This window comes from Pyxicephalus adspersus, chromosome 12, assembly GCF_032062135.1.
Source record: "Pyxicephalus adspersus chromosome 12, UCB_Pads_2.0, whole genome shotgun sequence".
NCBI lineage: Eukaryota > Metazoa > Chordata > Amphibia > Anura > Pyxicephalidae > Pyxicephalus > Pyxicephalus adspersus.
The window spans coordinates 34289969-34306917 of record NC_092869.1 but is presented as its reverse complement, the minus strand read 5'-3'; the positions used below and the strand labels follow the sequence as shown (position 1 = coordinate 34306917).

At 39.7% G+C, this 16949-nt stretch overlaps 1 protein-coding gene across 2 annotated transcripts; it reads left to right on the top strand.

Annotated features, from left to right (window-relative positions):
• Window positions 1-663: 663 nt before the first annotated feature.
• Window positions 664-7633, top strand: ZBTB42 (zinc finger and BTB domain containing 42). 2 transcript variants are annotated; one of them, XM_072427752.1, is made up of 2 exons: window positions 664-1116; window positions 1902-7633. In XM_072427752.1, the coding sequence occupies exon 2, from the start codon at window positions 1916-1918 to the stop codon at window positions 3320-3322; it is 1407 nt and encodes a 468-aa protein (XP_072283853.1). In that variant the 5' UTR covers window positions 664-1116; window positions 1902-1915; the 3' UTR covers window positions 3323-7633. The 2 variants fall into 2 exon arrangements, with proteins under 2 accessions (XP_072283853.1, XP_072283852.1); XM_072427751.1 differs by having other exon boundaries at window positions 664-1227.
• Window positions 7634-16949: the final 9316 nt, after the last annotated feature.

Sequence of the window (16949 nt, the reverse complement as noted above, 5' to 3'; positions counted from 1 at the left end):
TGGATACCCCTTATGGATATGCAGACAACAGGGGCTGCCATTCAGTTTCTTTTTTTTTTTTTTTTTAGACACTGGCTTCAAAGAGACAACTTGGCAGGTTATTTTATTTATTTTTGTTGGGTTTGGTCTTTTTTAAATAATATTATTAATATTGCCTGGAGAGGTTTGTGAAAGCAGCAACTTTATTTTTTATAGAGGGTGAATCAGTCAGGCTTAGCCGTGGGAAACAACAGCGATCCGGGCTTGGATTGGCAGTGACATGGTGAAATCAGCCGGCGGGGGGGTATTTGCGGATACAATGAGGGCTGTCTGCACTTCCTTAAACTCTCAGCAACCTGCTGCAGTTGGAAGCGACAGGCCGGGGACTGGCTTGCAAAGGTCACAGACATTTGGCACCCCCTGACCTCAACCCCAGGGTTTTGACCTGGCCCGTCTTTAGAAAATATTTAGGGCAGATTATTATTTATTTATTTTTTTTCTTAACGATGGCACGACTGATCCATTGCTTTAAAATGTTTTCCAAGGACATTCTAAATTCCAGTCTCTGTATCCCATTCCTAATAGATCCTTGTTTGTAATTATTAAACAGCATGGTAACATTGTTACAAATATTCCCAGAATTTTTCAACAAATGTTCCCAGGCAGTAAAAACAAAAACTTGGTAGCTGAGCTGAAATTGTTATTTAGAGCAGGACAAAGTAAGTTTTTGGGCAGGCTAAAGTAGTTTAAACGTAGTTGACGCAGAGGTTGCAAAGTGCACCTGTAAGCCTTGGTAACTTGTAGAAGTTGGCCGGCAAACTTGTGTCCTTGCCCGGTCTGACCGTCAGTTGCGGCCATGTAATCGATGGCTATAAATGGGGAAGTTGGGGCTTTAAAAGGCAGCGAGCGGCGTGGTTGGCTGGTAGCTAGATTTGCAGTAACATATGGCATTAAGAGGAGCACAGCTGGAGGTAGCGCTTCCATCCTAGTGAAGGCAGAGCAGCTGACTTTCCAGCTTGCTGTGTAATTAGCAAAGCAAGCTCTCTCTCTTTCCCTTCCTCCTCCTCCTTCACACTCTCACACTGACACAGGGACAACACACTGCTGCTGTTCTCTGCCTGTCTGCTCCAAGACCCGGTAAGACCGCAAGCCATGGCCGATAAGAAAGCCGCCTTACCCTAAAAATCCCTGGGGTATATCCTATCCCCTCTTACAACCTTCCATTATTAGGGAAAAGCAGGGTAAGAGGTAAGCCAAGGTCCCAAAAAACCCTTAGGGCACTTTAACTGTCCTTTCGAAGCTTTTTTTGTTTTCAAACTTTTTTCTCTTTTGTCTTGTTTTAACTGAACTGCATATTTGCATTTTGTGCATGTTTTTGTGTTTGTTGTAGCAACTAACAGATAAGATTGTAGTTGACGGTTACCCCTAGCAACCATTGTTAAACCGTCTTTCCTTTGACAAGTCTAGTTGTTAGGGTTACCGCACCATGCCCCATTATGTTCACTTGCATTTTCTTTTTGTAATATAAGTTTAGTTTCTTTGCTGTAAATAAGTATGTATGAGTTGTAATGAAGTTTTAGAGACCTGCCAAGCCTTTTCTGTTTAAATGGCAGCGGTTTCCATAACTACTCCCTGCCTTCTGATGGGCCGCACTGACCAGGAGGGACAAAGCTTTGAAAAGTGCCTTCTGGAAGCCATTGTTTATTTAAAATCTAGTTTTTCCTGTTTCTAGCAGGTGCAGTAAAATGAGAGGCTTGCCTGGAAAAAAAAAAGATATCTAGCTGTAGAGAGAGCGATTGTACGGTGAATGTTGTGTGCTTGTCTTGTCGTTTTCTGTTTGTTGCCAGCCAGCTCTGGCTGTGGCAGCTGCTAAGAGGATTTGAGTTTACAGTAACGATCAAGTTTTTCCTGTTTCTGAACAGGTTATGAAGGAAGAATGGAGTTTCCAGACCATAGCCGACAGTTGCTGCAGTGTCTGAGTCAGCAACGTCACCAGGGTTTCCTGTGTGACTGTACTGTTTTAGTTGGGGAAGCGCAATTCCAAGCCCACAGAGCCGTCCTCGCCTCCTGCAGCATGTACTTCCATCTCTTCTACAGGGACCAGCTAGACAAAAGGGACATTGTCCATCTGAACAGTGACATTGTCACGGCCCCGGCCTTCAGTCTGCTGCTTCAATTCATGTACGAAGGCAAGCTGGAATTCGGCAACCTCCCAGTGGAAGACGTGTTGGCTGCCGCCAGCTACCTTCACATGTATGACATTGTCAAAGTGTGCAAGGGCAAGCTTAAAGAGAAAGAACTGAGTTCGGAGGAGAAGAACGGAGACGATGGGTCAGAACCGGACAAGGACCGGCTCTCCGATGGCGAGGAACCGCGGGGACGGGGTGGTGAGAAAAACTTTGCAGCAGAGAGCGAGAAGGCAGAATGGAAGGATAAGCTGGGTACGCTGCCTGGTTGGTCGCCAGATTTGATAGGTGTCAACTCCACCGAAGCTGTGTCGTGCAGGACAACAGCTGGAGCAACAAAGGCCACTGTCAACAGTTCTCCATGCCCTTTGTCCCAGAGGTCTGCTAACCATACACAGCCTCCTAGTGATGGGGATTGTGCTCTAGATTTGTCTTTCAAACCAGTGTCTGGGAAAGATTCCTTACACCCCTCTTACGTCTTTGGACAGCTGGCTTCCGACAGCCAGCAGCAGGGCACTGTGCCACTTGTTAAAGATGAACAAGACTTGCTGTCAGAACAGGAGGACAGTGAAGCAAAGAGTCCAAAGAGTCAGCATGTTGGGAATCCAGCCAAAAGCCTCATGACGGGGCTGGGACACATGTTTGCAGGAAATGGAAACTCTCACGTTCGGGAAGATGACTTGTACCACGACCGTGATGAGAGTGAGGATGACATGGATTCATCAGATATATCCACCTCAGGTGTCCTGGTGTCCCCAGGGCAGATATGCATCTGTCCCCTGTGCAGTAAAGTTTTCCCCAGCCCCCACGTGCTTCAGCTCCACCTTAGCTCTCATTTCCGGGACCGTGATGGCTCTCGAATTAAGATGTCCCCTGATGGCTCTGTCCCTACATGCACATTATGTGGAAAGACATTTTCTTGTATGTACACATTAAAGAGACATGAACGTACACACTCGGGGGAGAAGCCTTATACCTGCGGCCAGTGCGGAAAGAGTTTCCAATATTCGCATAACCTCAGCCGCCATGCGGTGGTGCACACGAGGGAAAAGCCCCACGCTTGTAAATGGTGCGAGAGACGGTTCACCCAGTCAGGTGACTTATATAGACACATTCGTAAGTTTCACTGTGGCCTAGTCAAGTCCTTGGTGGTCTAGTAACAGAATTTGGGCCTATCCAGGAAGGTGCAAAGACGTAGTCCGGTCACCCATAATGACCAATCAGAAGTAATTTTTTACTGATTTCTCTTCAGTTTTGTCTGGTTGTGATGGGTTTCTGTACTTGGCTTTATCCCTCTTGCATAGGTCCAGTTATTGTCCTTCAGCTGTACTCTGTAATAATCTCAAACATAGCACTGGTACTGCATATCAAGCTGAAGCCCCCACTTCCCCCTGCAGCCTAAACTTCCATTTAACTGTGTGACAACAGCAAAATACCCAATATAAGTTGTATTATGACTTGTTTTGCTCTATGGTGCTTATGCAGGCTTTTGAATTGTTTGCCATGGTGGAAAAAATAGATGCTGGTAGTCCCATTCAATAAAAGCTGCAGTAACCCTCAGCAACCAATCGGCAGACAGCTCAAATTTAACTGCAGCAAACCAAAATTCTATTAGCTCCTATAGATTACTGCTCCTTGTATTGAATACCATTAAGGATTTGTTTCATCAAGACTGACAACTTTCACCTACGATTTGCACACATTTCAGTTTAAAAATCAGGGAATCGTGGGTGAAACTTGTATGAAAAAATAAATAAAATAATAAAGTAAAAATAAACAAAATAATAAAGTAAAGCATTGCAAATGGCATTTATAAACACGAACCTGTATTAAACACATTGATTGTTGCTGGTTGTTACAGGGTATTGCAGAATGCCATAACTATCCCATCATTTTTGAATAATCCTCCCTAATGTGTCCCTGGGGCAGATAGCAATCCTGTAAACATGCCTTATTGAGATGGCAGATACTTCAAGAGCCTGTTGCAGCCTTAGAGAACAAGTCTGTTGACTACTGTGTTTGAAGTGATGTGTCTCCTGTTTTGGGTTCATTACATTTATCACAAGTGAAGAGCCATGCTTTAGGTATTGTAATGTCTTATTTGACATCTGCCTGTTCATGTGAACATTGCAGGTTAAAAAGAAAGTCAGGATGAAAATGATATACATATATGAAGGTGTCTATTATAGATCAGCAAAAAATTCTGTATAGCCACTGAGGGCCTCAGAACTTGTTTAAATATCCAGAATCATTATTACGTTGGTATATGCAAATGGAAAAATGAAGTATTGGTCATGTCCAGCGGTTTCACTATCTACTTATATCATGGGGTCCATTTACTAAAGGAGGTGAGAATATTCACACAAAAGCTTCGCTTACTTTATCAAGTAACTCAATCACTGTTGCATCTGCATGTGATCGGTGTGAATATTTATACAGTGTATCAAGTGAACATTCCCAACTCCTTTAGTCAATCAGTCTTCTAATAAATCCAAACGTGGCCACAGAGAAGCTCTTTTATTTCCAACAAAAGCAAAAATTTTATTTTTTGTATGCAAGTTTTGCCCCTTTGTTGATTTTTTTTAGCAAAACTTTCTAACATTGGGCAATTTCTGCATCTGATATCAGGTTGATTTATGAAAAGCGAAGCAGAGGTGGAGCTGCTGTCCAGGGCCAGTCGCTTGCAGGGGCAAAAGAAACACAAAAGCTCCACCTCTCCTAGCCTTGCTTTTGATAAATCGGCCCCCACTGGGTATTCCCATGCCTTACCACAAGTGACTTTCAAGCTTTTGTTACACTGAATGAAAAATGGCACATTGGGCGACAGAGGTTTAAAATACACAGGGCCACTATAAAAACTGTCCCTGCCATTTTTCAATTTTTGTTTGAGTTGTTTTCACAGCTGTATATTAATCTGTTTCCCTGCAGTATTTGCAAAGTAGTAAAAGAATATATATTTTGTGCTGATTCAAAAGGCAAACAAATTGGGAAGCTCCTTTTTCATTTTTTGCAAACATAGACTAATAATATATCTGAGTGGTTCTTCAGATCCAGATCCTTCAGTAAAGTTGCCCTGAAAAATATTTTGGTCCCCAAAAAAGGAACCAACGTTCTTTTTATTGCCTTATGGGACTGGCCGACTATGACTACTATTCCAAGTCTGGACCCATGCAAGTTACACTGATATAGATACTACTGATTGAAAGTGTTGATGAATGTTCTGTAATGACCACAGTCCAGTATATGAATCCATGGTGTTATACAAAGTGTTTTGTAGCCAAAAAGTGTCATTTAATTGGCATGGCAATCATCATCTTAGCATGAATGAAGTGCTGATTGCTCAGCAGACATTGCAGACATATTATTATTTTCCCATCATCTGAAGCAGATGAAATGTTAAGTATTCTTGCAATGTGAAAGGTATTTCAATAAGACTTAATTTTTCTTAATTTTTGGTTAGTATACAGTGTTGTATACTAATATTTATCACAATCTACTCCTACTGTCAATCTTTTGCTGCTGTCTTCTCGCAAAGGGTTGTTTCTTAACTTTTTAACATGGGGAACCCCTGAAATAACTTTTAGGTCTCAGAGGAACCCCTGCTATAATTACTATATCCTCAAAGTATATTAGCCTGGTGGTCTAAGGGGAAAATGTCTCTTACATTGCTGGCCATTGAGAAGAATGTCACTATTAAAGATAGCCAAAAAGATCATTGGTGTCAGTTAAACTGAAAAATTGCCCCAGCAAACAACCCTGGTTGAAAAACACTGTTCCAAATAATTCCTATTGTATTTAAAAGTAAATTCTGCAAAAACTCTAAAACATTTTAGGGACAAAAAAAAAAAAAACTACGATCGGCTACAGGAACTGGTCGTCAACTTGTTGAGGCTTAGTAAAAATAAAAATAGGTGTCCCCTTGTTGTAGGCTACAGAAAGTTAGATTCTAGCTAATTCCCCAACTCTTGTCCATTGACTACTATGCTGCAGGAAGTGGGGAGTTCACATTAAATGGGCTATCCTCCCATTCATAGGATGCACTATTATTAATATTATTTTTTCTTTTTTTTTTTTTTAATATCAAGGTCGCTAAAACAAAAAGTTTTCTTTTTGTTTGCAGCTGTGTCAGGCCTTTTTGGCAGTGAAGGTGTATTGCTTATACATACATTATTACATAAATATTAAAAAAAGTAGATGAACAACAGAATTTAAAAAAATAAAATACATTTTCAAAATGCTTGTGTAATGTGAAACACATTTATAAAGACAGTCCAATCTCTTTAACAGATTGCATTTTTATTTTTTTCTAAAAGCTGTTACATTCATGTTGAAGGATGTATGATACTATATATCATTTTTTTTTTTTTTATATTATTTTGTGTGAACATCGATGTGGGGTAGTCTGCACCAAGGTACAATAGTCGTATTTACTGTTTAGTTATATTTTGCTGTGATTGGAAATAGCACTGAAAAAGAAAAAACTACTAAAATTAAGTTATTTTTCTTCTTCTTTTCCTGATTGTACTTGATATAGTATTTATTAGTTTTTATTTGAAGTGAAATGATTTATTCTTAGAGATTTTATTTTAGTGTTTTGTTTGACCCCCTTTTTAAGTCATGTGATCATCAAGATAAGATGGTCTTCTTTTTTTTCTGCTCTAAACTATTTAATTTATGTAAACTTTAATAAAACTTGGGAAAAGTTATGTGCGAAAACACTGGTAAATGACAAGGACAATTTGCTTCCAATTGCCGGACGAACATGGGCATAGCTGCAGGATTTAAGGAATAGTAATTTTTTTTATTCTCGTGTGCCATGTCCATTTACCTTTTTTATGTTATATTTCTGTTTGTTGGAAAGCAATGACACTTGCACTTATTTTTTTTTTTTTTCAAGTCAGTAACACTGATATTTTTGGTCGTTAAATAAAAAAATTGAACTTGCATACTTTATTATAGCATTTGTTTAATTTTTGTACACATTGCACAGTTGCAGTTTTGGGTATGAAGAATCTTTAATTATTATTATTTTTTTTTTTTGTAATCTGTATGTACCTTCAGAGCTGCTGTTGGGTTTTAACACTGGATGTGAGCTATAGTCACACCAATGCTGTGAAATCACTGAGAATTATCAGTTTCTAATTCTTCTCGAGGTGACAAAAATGTATATGTAAAAAAACAAAAAAACACACTAATTATTTCTGTAAAAAAATGTTTTATACTATATAATAATATGTAGAAAGACCTGTTGACTTGGAATATATTTTATAAGAAAATATTTTGCTGTTCCGCAGAAAAAAAAAGTTTTTTTTTTTTCTTTTTGGTAATTCTTTTACCTTCTTAGTTCGTGTGGAGTTTAATTTGTACAATTTTTTTTCAGTGTGTATAAAACTGACAATCGTGGATAGGATTGATGTCTTTATATTTTTTTTTGTCAAAAAAATAAAGTTTAAATCTGTTAGAAACGGCATTTGTCTATTGAATTTTCTTTTTCTAAAAGTCCACCTTTACCAGCCATTACTTTTATTTACTGTTCAGGTGGTTGGGAAGAAGCCAAAGCTTCCCAATGGCATTGCAAGGCCTGGTTCAATATACCATGCCGTACCATGTTGTTTATATTGAATGACCATAGTGGGTTCGGCTCCCTCTAGTGGATAGTTAGGTACTGGGAATTGTGGCCAGAAAGCATGGTGCAATAAAATCAATTGGGGACATAAAGAGTGCATTGTATCCAGTCCATCTGAGCAGATGGTAACACTTGCATTACGAGAGAGGAATCAAACAGTACAGCACTGTATTTCTTAGCTGAAAACATGTATATGTGATGAGCAGATATGACCACCCACGTGTGTGTGTATATAAAATGTATTTTATACAATTGCACACCTTTGTACAATTTTATTTTAACAGACGTCAGTAAGGTCATTTTGCTTAGGCTGCTTGCATACACATGAATATCTTCAAAAAAAAATGTTACAGCAATCATCTGAGCACACAGTTCAACAAATATATGTTTTATCTGTGCAAAGATGTGCATGACAGTATAGACAGGTAACCGACCTTATCTATGTCCATGCTCCCTGCTTTTCCATTGGACAGGACAGGTACAACAGTAACATTGATAAAGTTTTCACTCTTCTCTTTCCTTTGTTAGGTTCACAACCTTGCACAACCTTGCACATTGCTGTATAGTCTGGCTGGCTCAAATTGCTGAGCTCCCATTCTCAGGCTGCTGCGGCAGTGGAGAGGATTTCAGGAAGATAGGTTAGCCAGAGTTACAAGTCATTTAAAGTGATCTACTGAGACTTTAACGTATCAATTAGTTGAAATAAAAGGTTTATACTGGCACAAAGATTTGTATATACAGGGGTGAAGATAGGGAGGTGAAAAGTGTGTTGCTGCATGGGAGCTCTGGACCTTCCTCAGCCCACCAGAACCCCAAGTCACTGTGTGTGTGTGTATATATATATATATATATATATATAATTATTACTACACAGTATTTATATAGCGCCACCATATTACGCAGCGCTGTACAAAGCCCATGGTCATGTCACTATCTGTCCCTCAAAGGAGCTCACAATCTAACGTCCCTACTATAGTCATATGTCTTTGGTCTAAGGTCAGTCTTGGGGGGGAAGCCAATCCTTTTACCTATCTTCATGTTTTTGGAATGTGGGAAGAAACCAGAGTACCGAGGGGAAATCCACACAAACAAGGGGAGAACCTGCAAACTCCATGCAGATAGTCCTGGCCGGGATTTGAACCTGGGACCCAGTGCTGCAAAGGCCAGAGTGCTGCATATATATATCTGTATAATCTATCCCATGTACACTGGGTGCGGGGTGCTTGATGAAGCTGTGATATTGATCTATTATACACAATTTAGGAAATGTAGCTATGACCTAAAAACAAAAAATCAAGTGGATTTAAATTTACAACAAATTAATAGTCTGCACAACACAGGTAAATTATTTTGCATAGTGTACTCATATGACTTATGATTTTTTACTTGACTTGCAGTTTCTCCTTTCATGACAGTTTTAGCACGCCATAAAGAGGCAGAGACACATGTTTACCAACATCATATCTGCTCTGACATCTGGGCATTGCAGCAGCTGCAGTCTCCAGCCAAACTTGGAGTTCAAAAGTTTACATGAACTGTGCTAATTAGCTTGAAAAACATGTCAGCTGTCATGCTGAGCAATATTTGATAAGGGCAATTCTATAAAATAACAATTTTTTTATGAAATGTTGGTGAATACATGTATAATGTATATGTGCTTATAAGGGGTTGGTATTGTATGTATGTGTATTAATTTATTATAATATTTTTTTACTTTTTTAGATAAATAATGGTGTGTGTGTGTGTGTGTATATATATATATTTAACGGTGTGTGTGTATGTGTATATATGTATATATATACAAATCATATATATAAAATATCATATATAATCGTATATATTAAAGGTTTTTGCAGGTCATAGCCACCTTTCTCTAGGTGTGTATTTACATCATTATCACAGCTTCTTTTCCCTTGCTTAGAGTGCATGTGTTGCTCTCTCCAGGAATTCTGTTATAGTCTAATATATAAAACTCAGATAAAGGTAAGTCAGTGGAGCTTAGATTTAGCATTTGCTAGTGACCATGAGAATTTACTGCTCAATAGTTTTACAGAAGTTGCTTTTTATTGAACTAAATGGAATAGTTGCACGTATCCCTGATGGCTGGGGGAAAGGAGGGTGGGAAAGGATTTACAAATCCCCCGTGGTATGTATAGGAGGTCCTGTTCTACCTGTTCTTCCTTTCTTTTTGATGGAGGGTGTATGAGCTCATATCACATGTGCGGCATTGTGCAATACAGTCAGATTGATCCACACTCATCCCGTCTGATGGCTGCCATGCAGGGAATGTGGGTAGGTCATATAAAGTGACTCTCCTGGCTGGTAAAATACATTGACTGCTGCATTATAAAACGTCAGAAGCTCTTAGGAGAGTCGGCCCTGGGCTTTATAATATCTTTTATTTACAACGATCATTTGCATTTTATAACTAATAAAATTACTCAGCCGGTCAGCTGAAGCCAAAACACTTTCTTTTAGTTTTGTATTGATGGGGGCAGTTAAAAGGTTTTTTTTTTGTTTTTTGGTCTCTAAAATAGTTTAAGCTTTACCTTCCTGGCTCTTCCTCTGGACATTTTATTGAAAAACATTTAATGTTAAAAAGGGGGCAAAATATGAACATTAAACTTCCATCTGAGATTCCTTTATGTTTATCCATTGCTTAGTATAGTATATGACCTCAGTCCACCCACCAGGAGTTCCATGGTAGGTCTGTGATCAAGTTTGACTGTTTACAATGTACATACTGACAAAGTAAAAAATGAAGCATTTGATGAAGCTTTTTATTGAATTTAACACAGTAGTTTACATAAAAAGTATTGCCTGTCGGTCCTTTCTGTAGATCTGTTACTTTACCACTTTCTATAACAGGCCAAACCGACCAGCAAAAGTGAAAATTAGAAGATCATGCAATAGTGGTCAGCTTTAACGATTATGGCTTAAAGTGATGTAAAGCCCATTTTTTTTTCTTGTTGTGCGTTATATTTATCTATATACAGTTTTCTTTAGAAAATCATTTTTTGTGCATCTGTTGCAAAGTATTAAAATTAGACTTCCTACTAGAAAAATCTTCCATGCAATTAGTAGCAGTGATTTTAGTGTCCTGTGTCTGCTTTTGGGTTGCCTATTATATAACAAATGGACATCCCATTGCAAAATAAAGGAGCTGAAATTAAGGGAAAAGGGAAGGGTGGTATAAGGGACTTTAGCTATAAACATTCATTGATAGAGGGAATGCCCAGCCTAAATTATATATATTCTTATTAAAAAGGGATGGGGTAAAGACAAACAGAAGGCTTTTAAAATGGCACTCAAATAGATTTCTTTAAAAGAGTATACAAAACTTTTTTATAGTATAATAAAACAAAAACATATCAACCCAGATAAACATATTTAATTGTGAGTCAACACATAAATACTTTACAAATACATCTTGAGGATATTTGGTCCAAGTAACAATTGCATGGACAGTGGAATATCTCCTTTCCCCTTGGCAGCAGGAAGTAGTGCAGAAATTTGCTGCTTATTTAAAAAAAATGCTTTGTACAATTTTCCTTAGTGAGATATAATGGCAAACATACTGATAAATAGATTTAGGGTTTACAAAGTCTTTCCAGGTGCTTTCTCTGGGTCAGGGAGGGGGCCACTAATCCACTGCTACAATGGCACCTGCACTGGCCAGTCCGCTGTTGATTGCATCATCTTCTGTCCCATTTAAAAAAAGAACTCTCATACACACCTGCACACTTTAGACATTTTGTTGGATCATGTTAGACCAGGAATAGGCAGCGGAAGTTAGAAGACTGGGCCCGAGCATCACCTGACTGTGAAAACATTCTTGTTTTTCCTAGCTGTTAGTTGTAGGCGTTGGGATAGGTGGGTGTCCCTATGTTCGGCAAGCCTCCTATAGCCTTAAGCAAGAAATGTTCCTTCACCATTATAGTAATACATTTACTTGTTACTCATTCACATAAATAATGGACTCTGGGTGAGCTCTTACGTTACCTCTCTGGACTGGGAGGTTGAGTCTGGAGCCACAACACCAGCACCTAAGCTATGTTCAGACTGACACCGAGGTTGTGATGCAGTTACTGCTTCCTCACCCCACTGAACCACTGCCTCAGGGGAGATGCTACATGTGGTGTCTACCTGCGGCAGCCTAACAGAGAATTAATGGGGATGCCCAGCACTCATTGCCACCTGCTGTCAAATCTACAAATGTTGATCCTTTAAGAACCAGCGCTGTGGTGGGAGCAGACGAGAGGCTGGCAAGGTGCTTGGTCCTTCTGCAGGTCGGTATCTGCCCTTAGACATCACTATTTACTGCTCCTATTTAGAGCTTTTTGCCAGACATTAAAAACAAGAGATAAAATGGTATAACCAGCAAGTACAATTATAAAAAACAAATAGGACATCTAAAATAGATTTTGGGGTTCCGGTCATCAAAATAAAATGATGTAGGCTTCCATTGCAGACCTCTCCTTTGGAGAATATTCCCTGGATGTCAAATTCATGTTTAGGCTTCCAAGCTTTCTAAGTCACTGAGCTATAACAAGCATAGAGATAAGAAATTCTGACAATTTTCCCTAACTGTTAGTATTGAAGCCACACATAGCCAGACATCCAGCCTTTTTAGCAATGGCAGCCCCCACACTTGCCTTGTGACAGGCCCACCTTAATATGAAATAAGCATTTTGCAGCAACACCACCCAGTATGGTGCCAATTGAGGTCTGCAGGGACTTCTCCCCATGGCCTCTTCCATGCTATAATGTAATGTTTTATCATGCATGGGGTTCTTTCACGCCAACATATTCCTGACTTGCATATCCTTGTATTGAGATATATTCACCAGGACTATTGGGATAGTTTAAAACAAAAAAAAAATGAATAGTTTCATATATTTCACAGCTAGACAATAGAGGGAGGGGGAGACACAAGTGTCATGTTGTGGCGCCCACACTGAGGGTATTGTTATCTGTGGTTGAACTTCCTTCCCTAAAACAGCAACATGTTCTCAAGTGAAACCATCAGCAATGGCCAGCAAACCCAGAGCTTGTCTCAGCAGCTCCAACTTGTCACACATTTAGTTTATATGCTAGAAGTCGTGTAAGGGTTTCCATTTTTTGGGGTGAAATGCTCAGTAGTTCCCCAATAATGCTGCTCCCCTTATGATCATCTATGTATTAAAGGCTCCAAAGAAAGTCCAATGGTTGTCAAGATAAGAGGTGGCGTAAGGGTGTTCCATGGATTACCAGTTCTCAGAGAGCCAGGCTGCACAGTGTATGACAAGAGACTGTATTCATAACGGATAGTACTTATATCTCAGTATGACTTGGCAGAGCTCAGAGATGGGGAGGGAGAAGCAGAACAAGAGAGGTTTTTTGCAATGCAAAAAGCATCCTAATGGATGAAGAGAGCAGAGTGCCAGGGAAACAAACTCATCACTGTGCTGCTTCTTCCTTTCACTGTCCATTTATATGGATGCAAATGGAAGGAGGCCTGTAAGTGAAACAGCAAAAGATCATGCTTCCTTATTAAGGCAAGATTATACTGTATGGAAGAGCTGTGTAATTGTGCACATGCTGTGCTCCCATGAGGTTTGAAATCATAAACCCAGCTTCAAAAGAACAGCCAGATGTCTCACTGCCCTATTCTATTAGCTGGACATCCACCAGTCTCTTGCCAGGCCAAAGCCCTGTACAGAAAGTCTATATGTTTTAGAACAAGGTAGTATGGAGAGTGGAGGATGGGGAGAAGCACCCCGCTGCGTTGCACCCATCATTTGTACCAGTTGTGATCCAACACTAAAATATGTCAGGAGAACAGCTGTACAGACGCAGATTTTTGTATGAATGTTGACAAAACTCTGCCATCTGTACACATCCCAAGATACAAGGAGCAAGTCATCAATAATATTCTGATGGATGGGGAGAATATGCAACGTTGACCGGCCATATTTCCATTATGAGTCAAAACCTTCATCACAGAATACATTGGTGCCTAAATCACCATATTTGCAGTGCCCCATCAGCTGGCTAGATGTGGTTCCATGATGAGCACAGCTGCTGAAGGTCCACAACAGCTGCAACACCCCAACAGCTGTACTCCTGCAACAGCTGAGGAGTCACATGCCGTCTAAACCTGCCTAAGGACAAGAGCTGTTGTCAAATAGATGAAGATTGATTATAGCGTAGTGTGTTTCAGATTGTCATTTGCCTGCATGTAGACAGACCTCTTATATCTATTGACCAGATTGTGGAGATGGGAGTGCAGAAGTCTGCGCTGCTCTTTATGGTATTTACAAAATTTAAATATTCTGATTGTGCAGGTAAAGGGCCAGGTAAGTGTCTATAGCTACCTACAGCAATAGAATATATCAAACAAAAGAAAGGGAGAAAGACAGTTTTAAGTGACAAAAACGGTATATATTTAGCACACACAAAGGGTGTGCAATTATTCATAGGAAAATTCACAAAAAGTCACGCATTGAAAGTGAGGCATCCCTGAGCACAAAATTGCAGGGAGTTTGCCTTCATTTCTAGACAATCAGTTGCCTGACTAAATGTTGAGAGAGATGAATATGCTTGAAGTCTCTACCCCGACGCGTTTCGCCAGTGAGCTTCATCAGGGGATGTTTAGCGAATGTCAGAGCAATGAGTAAGTATGGATGGTTCATATGGTCATGATGCACTTCAATAGGAGGGTCACGCTTTCGGTTTTAAAAGACCATGCAGGTAAGGTAATTGTTATCGGCAAAGTGAGAAATTACTCACACACTTGTCCCAAAAAGAATTAGGTTAGATACTGCAGGGATGAATGGATTTTCTGCCCTGCAGTTTGAGCAGCATTAGAACCGCTGGAGCGGTGGTCTTTTACAACCGAAATCGACACCCTCTTATTGAAGTGGATCATGACCATATGAACCAGCCATACTTGCTCATTGCTCTGACATTCTCTATACATCCTCTGATGAAGCCCACTGGCGAAAAGCGTCGGGATAGAGATTTCAAGCATATTCATCTCTCTCACCATTTAGTCAGGTAACTGATTGTCTAGAAATAAAGGCAAATGCCCTACAATTTTGTACTCAGCGGTGCCTCACTTTTAATCCAGTTTTGTTTGATGTCTACTGCACTTCTTGTGAATTTTCCTATGAACAATTGCATACCCTTTGTGTGTGCTAAATATATAGAATTTTTGTCACTTAAAACCCCTGTCTTTTTCCCTTTCTTTTGTTTGATATATTTACGAGCATATTATGAGGTTGGCAACCTTTATTGAATTGTAACAGGCAGGGCCACATCTCTATTTTTTATACCTACAGCAATAAATGAATGAATGAATATATGACCAAGCATGCTTTGCACAAAAATTGCAATTGCCTGGCTGTTATCCCGACTCCCTGTTCCAAGTCACTGATTAGAAACAAGTTTGCACATCAGGGAAGTCAGAAGTTTTTGTTTGTGTACTTGTTCCAAGTCATTGAAAAACTAAAGCTGTTTACAGACATCAAATGTCTGCTGCTGGAAATGATTGTTATTGTTTCCGGAGACACTAGAATGAATGAGCATTGTATACACAATGGCGTTCAGTTCTTTGGAGAGAAGAGGATGTGACAGTAAATCATCTCCAAAATGGGGACACATAGTACAACCTGCACACTTTTAAATGTAATGTTTGGAGAGGATAAAACTTCTATCAGTGTCCTATGCTTTATACACATCAGATGATTCTTGTCCAATATGAATGGTTGGGATCGCCTTGGGCCAGAATCGATCAACAGTGAAGGACCGCTGTATAAGGTAATGGAGAAGAGCACAAGGGGCTTGCAGGTCGATCGTTCTCCTTCTTTTGTCATTGGAAATTATTATAAAAGATCATTTCCATCGACACAAATTTTACGTGTGTACACTATTGTTTGCTTTTCCTGTGGTACCCCTGTTCCCTTTATTTCCTGTCTTGGTGACACAAAGAAGAATGGAAAGCCACCCCAATGAATCAAATATTTTAACTTCAGCATGCTCTATCCAAAACAAGGAAATAGTTTATAAATCCTTGATCGGGCAGGTCATTATTGGAGAAAGGGGCAAGCATTATCCCTTTTGCACTTTTGAAGCTTGGTTATCTGGGTACGCGGCAATCCCGGCTTCATCTTCGGGTGCCAGGATTAAATGAACAAGCACGCGGGAGTTACGTCATCTTGGCCTGGATAATTAAGATGGACGGTGATTGGAACGCAGAGGAGAAGAAGGAAGAGTATGGCGGTACCCACAACTGAATGAGGACAGGTGAGTATCCAGTGGGTTTAGTTCCACTTTAATAGTGTGGGAAAGGTGAGAACCTCTGTCAGGGGAACCATTAGGGGTAAAGCAAGCACTGTCATTAGGATAAGAAGTGACAGTATATCATCTCGAAAATGGGGTCACATACAACAAAGCACACTTTTAAAAGTAATGCTGAGAGAAGATAAATCCTCTGTCAGAGTCTTACTGATGCTTAATCTTCCTGTCCTGGTGTCCCCCAGTCTCCATTTTTTTCTTTTCCCAGTGACACAGTACAACAAATGTTTAAACTTCTTGCCTCCTCTATCCAAGATATAAGGTATTTCTGCCACTATGCAATATATTACATTTTTGTTTCTGAGTTTAGATACACTTTTACAGCTGAACTCCAAGAAAACAAAAACGTTTATTTAAATTGTTTTCTCAATCGCCACAAAAGATACAAATCCACTTTGTGTTCACCAAATGCAAACTCAGTTATAACCATTTTAACATCATCACTGTATCAGACATAAGCCTCTGCAATCAGAAGAGCTGTGAGAGGAACTCAGAAGCTCCACCCTCTACAGGAAATCTCCAGTAAGCAGAGGAGCGGGCGGATACAAGACCAGCTACCCTGCACAAAGAAGGAGAGCATCACTGACTGGTCTTTATTACAGGAAGTATATGCACACAAGTATTACCCACACAGTCTGGATAAAATACACAAAGCACTCAAAGATTTAAATAAGAATGCACAAGGTTTTTGTATTTGGACAATATTTGCTGATTTCTGCATTACCATATATACAGTCTGGTAGCTGTGATGTGGAAGACATGAGCTGGAATTCCCCTTGTAATGAGCCTCTTGTATTCTTCAGTACTAACCTTGTCCCAAA

Excerpts from the sequence above, each read along its gene's own strand:
- ZBTB42 (XM_072427752.1), top strand. The coding sequence starts at position 1,916 with ATGGAGTTTCCAGACCATAGCCGACAGTTGCTGCAGTGTCTGAGTCAG.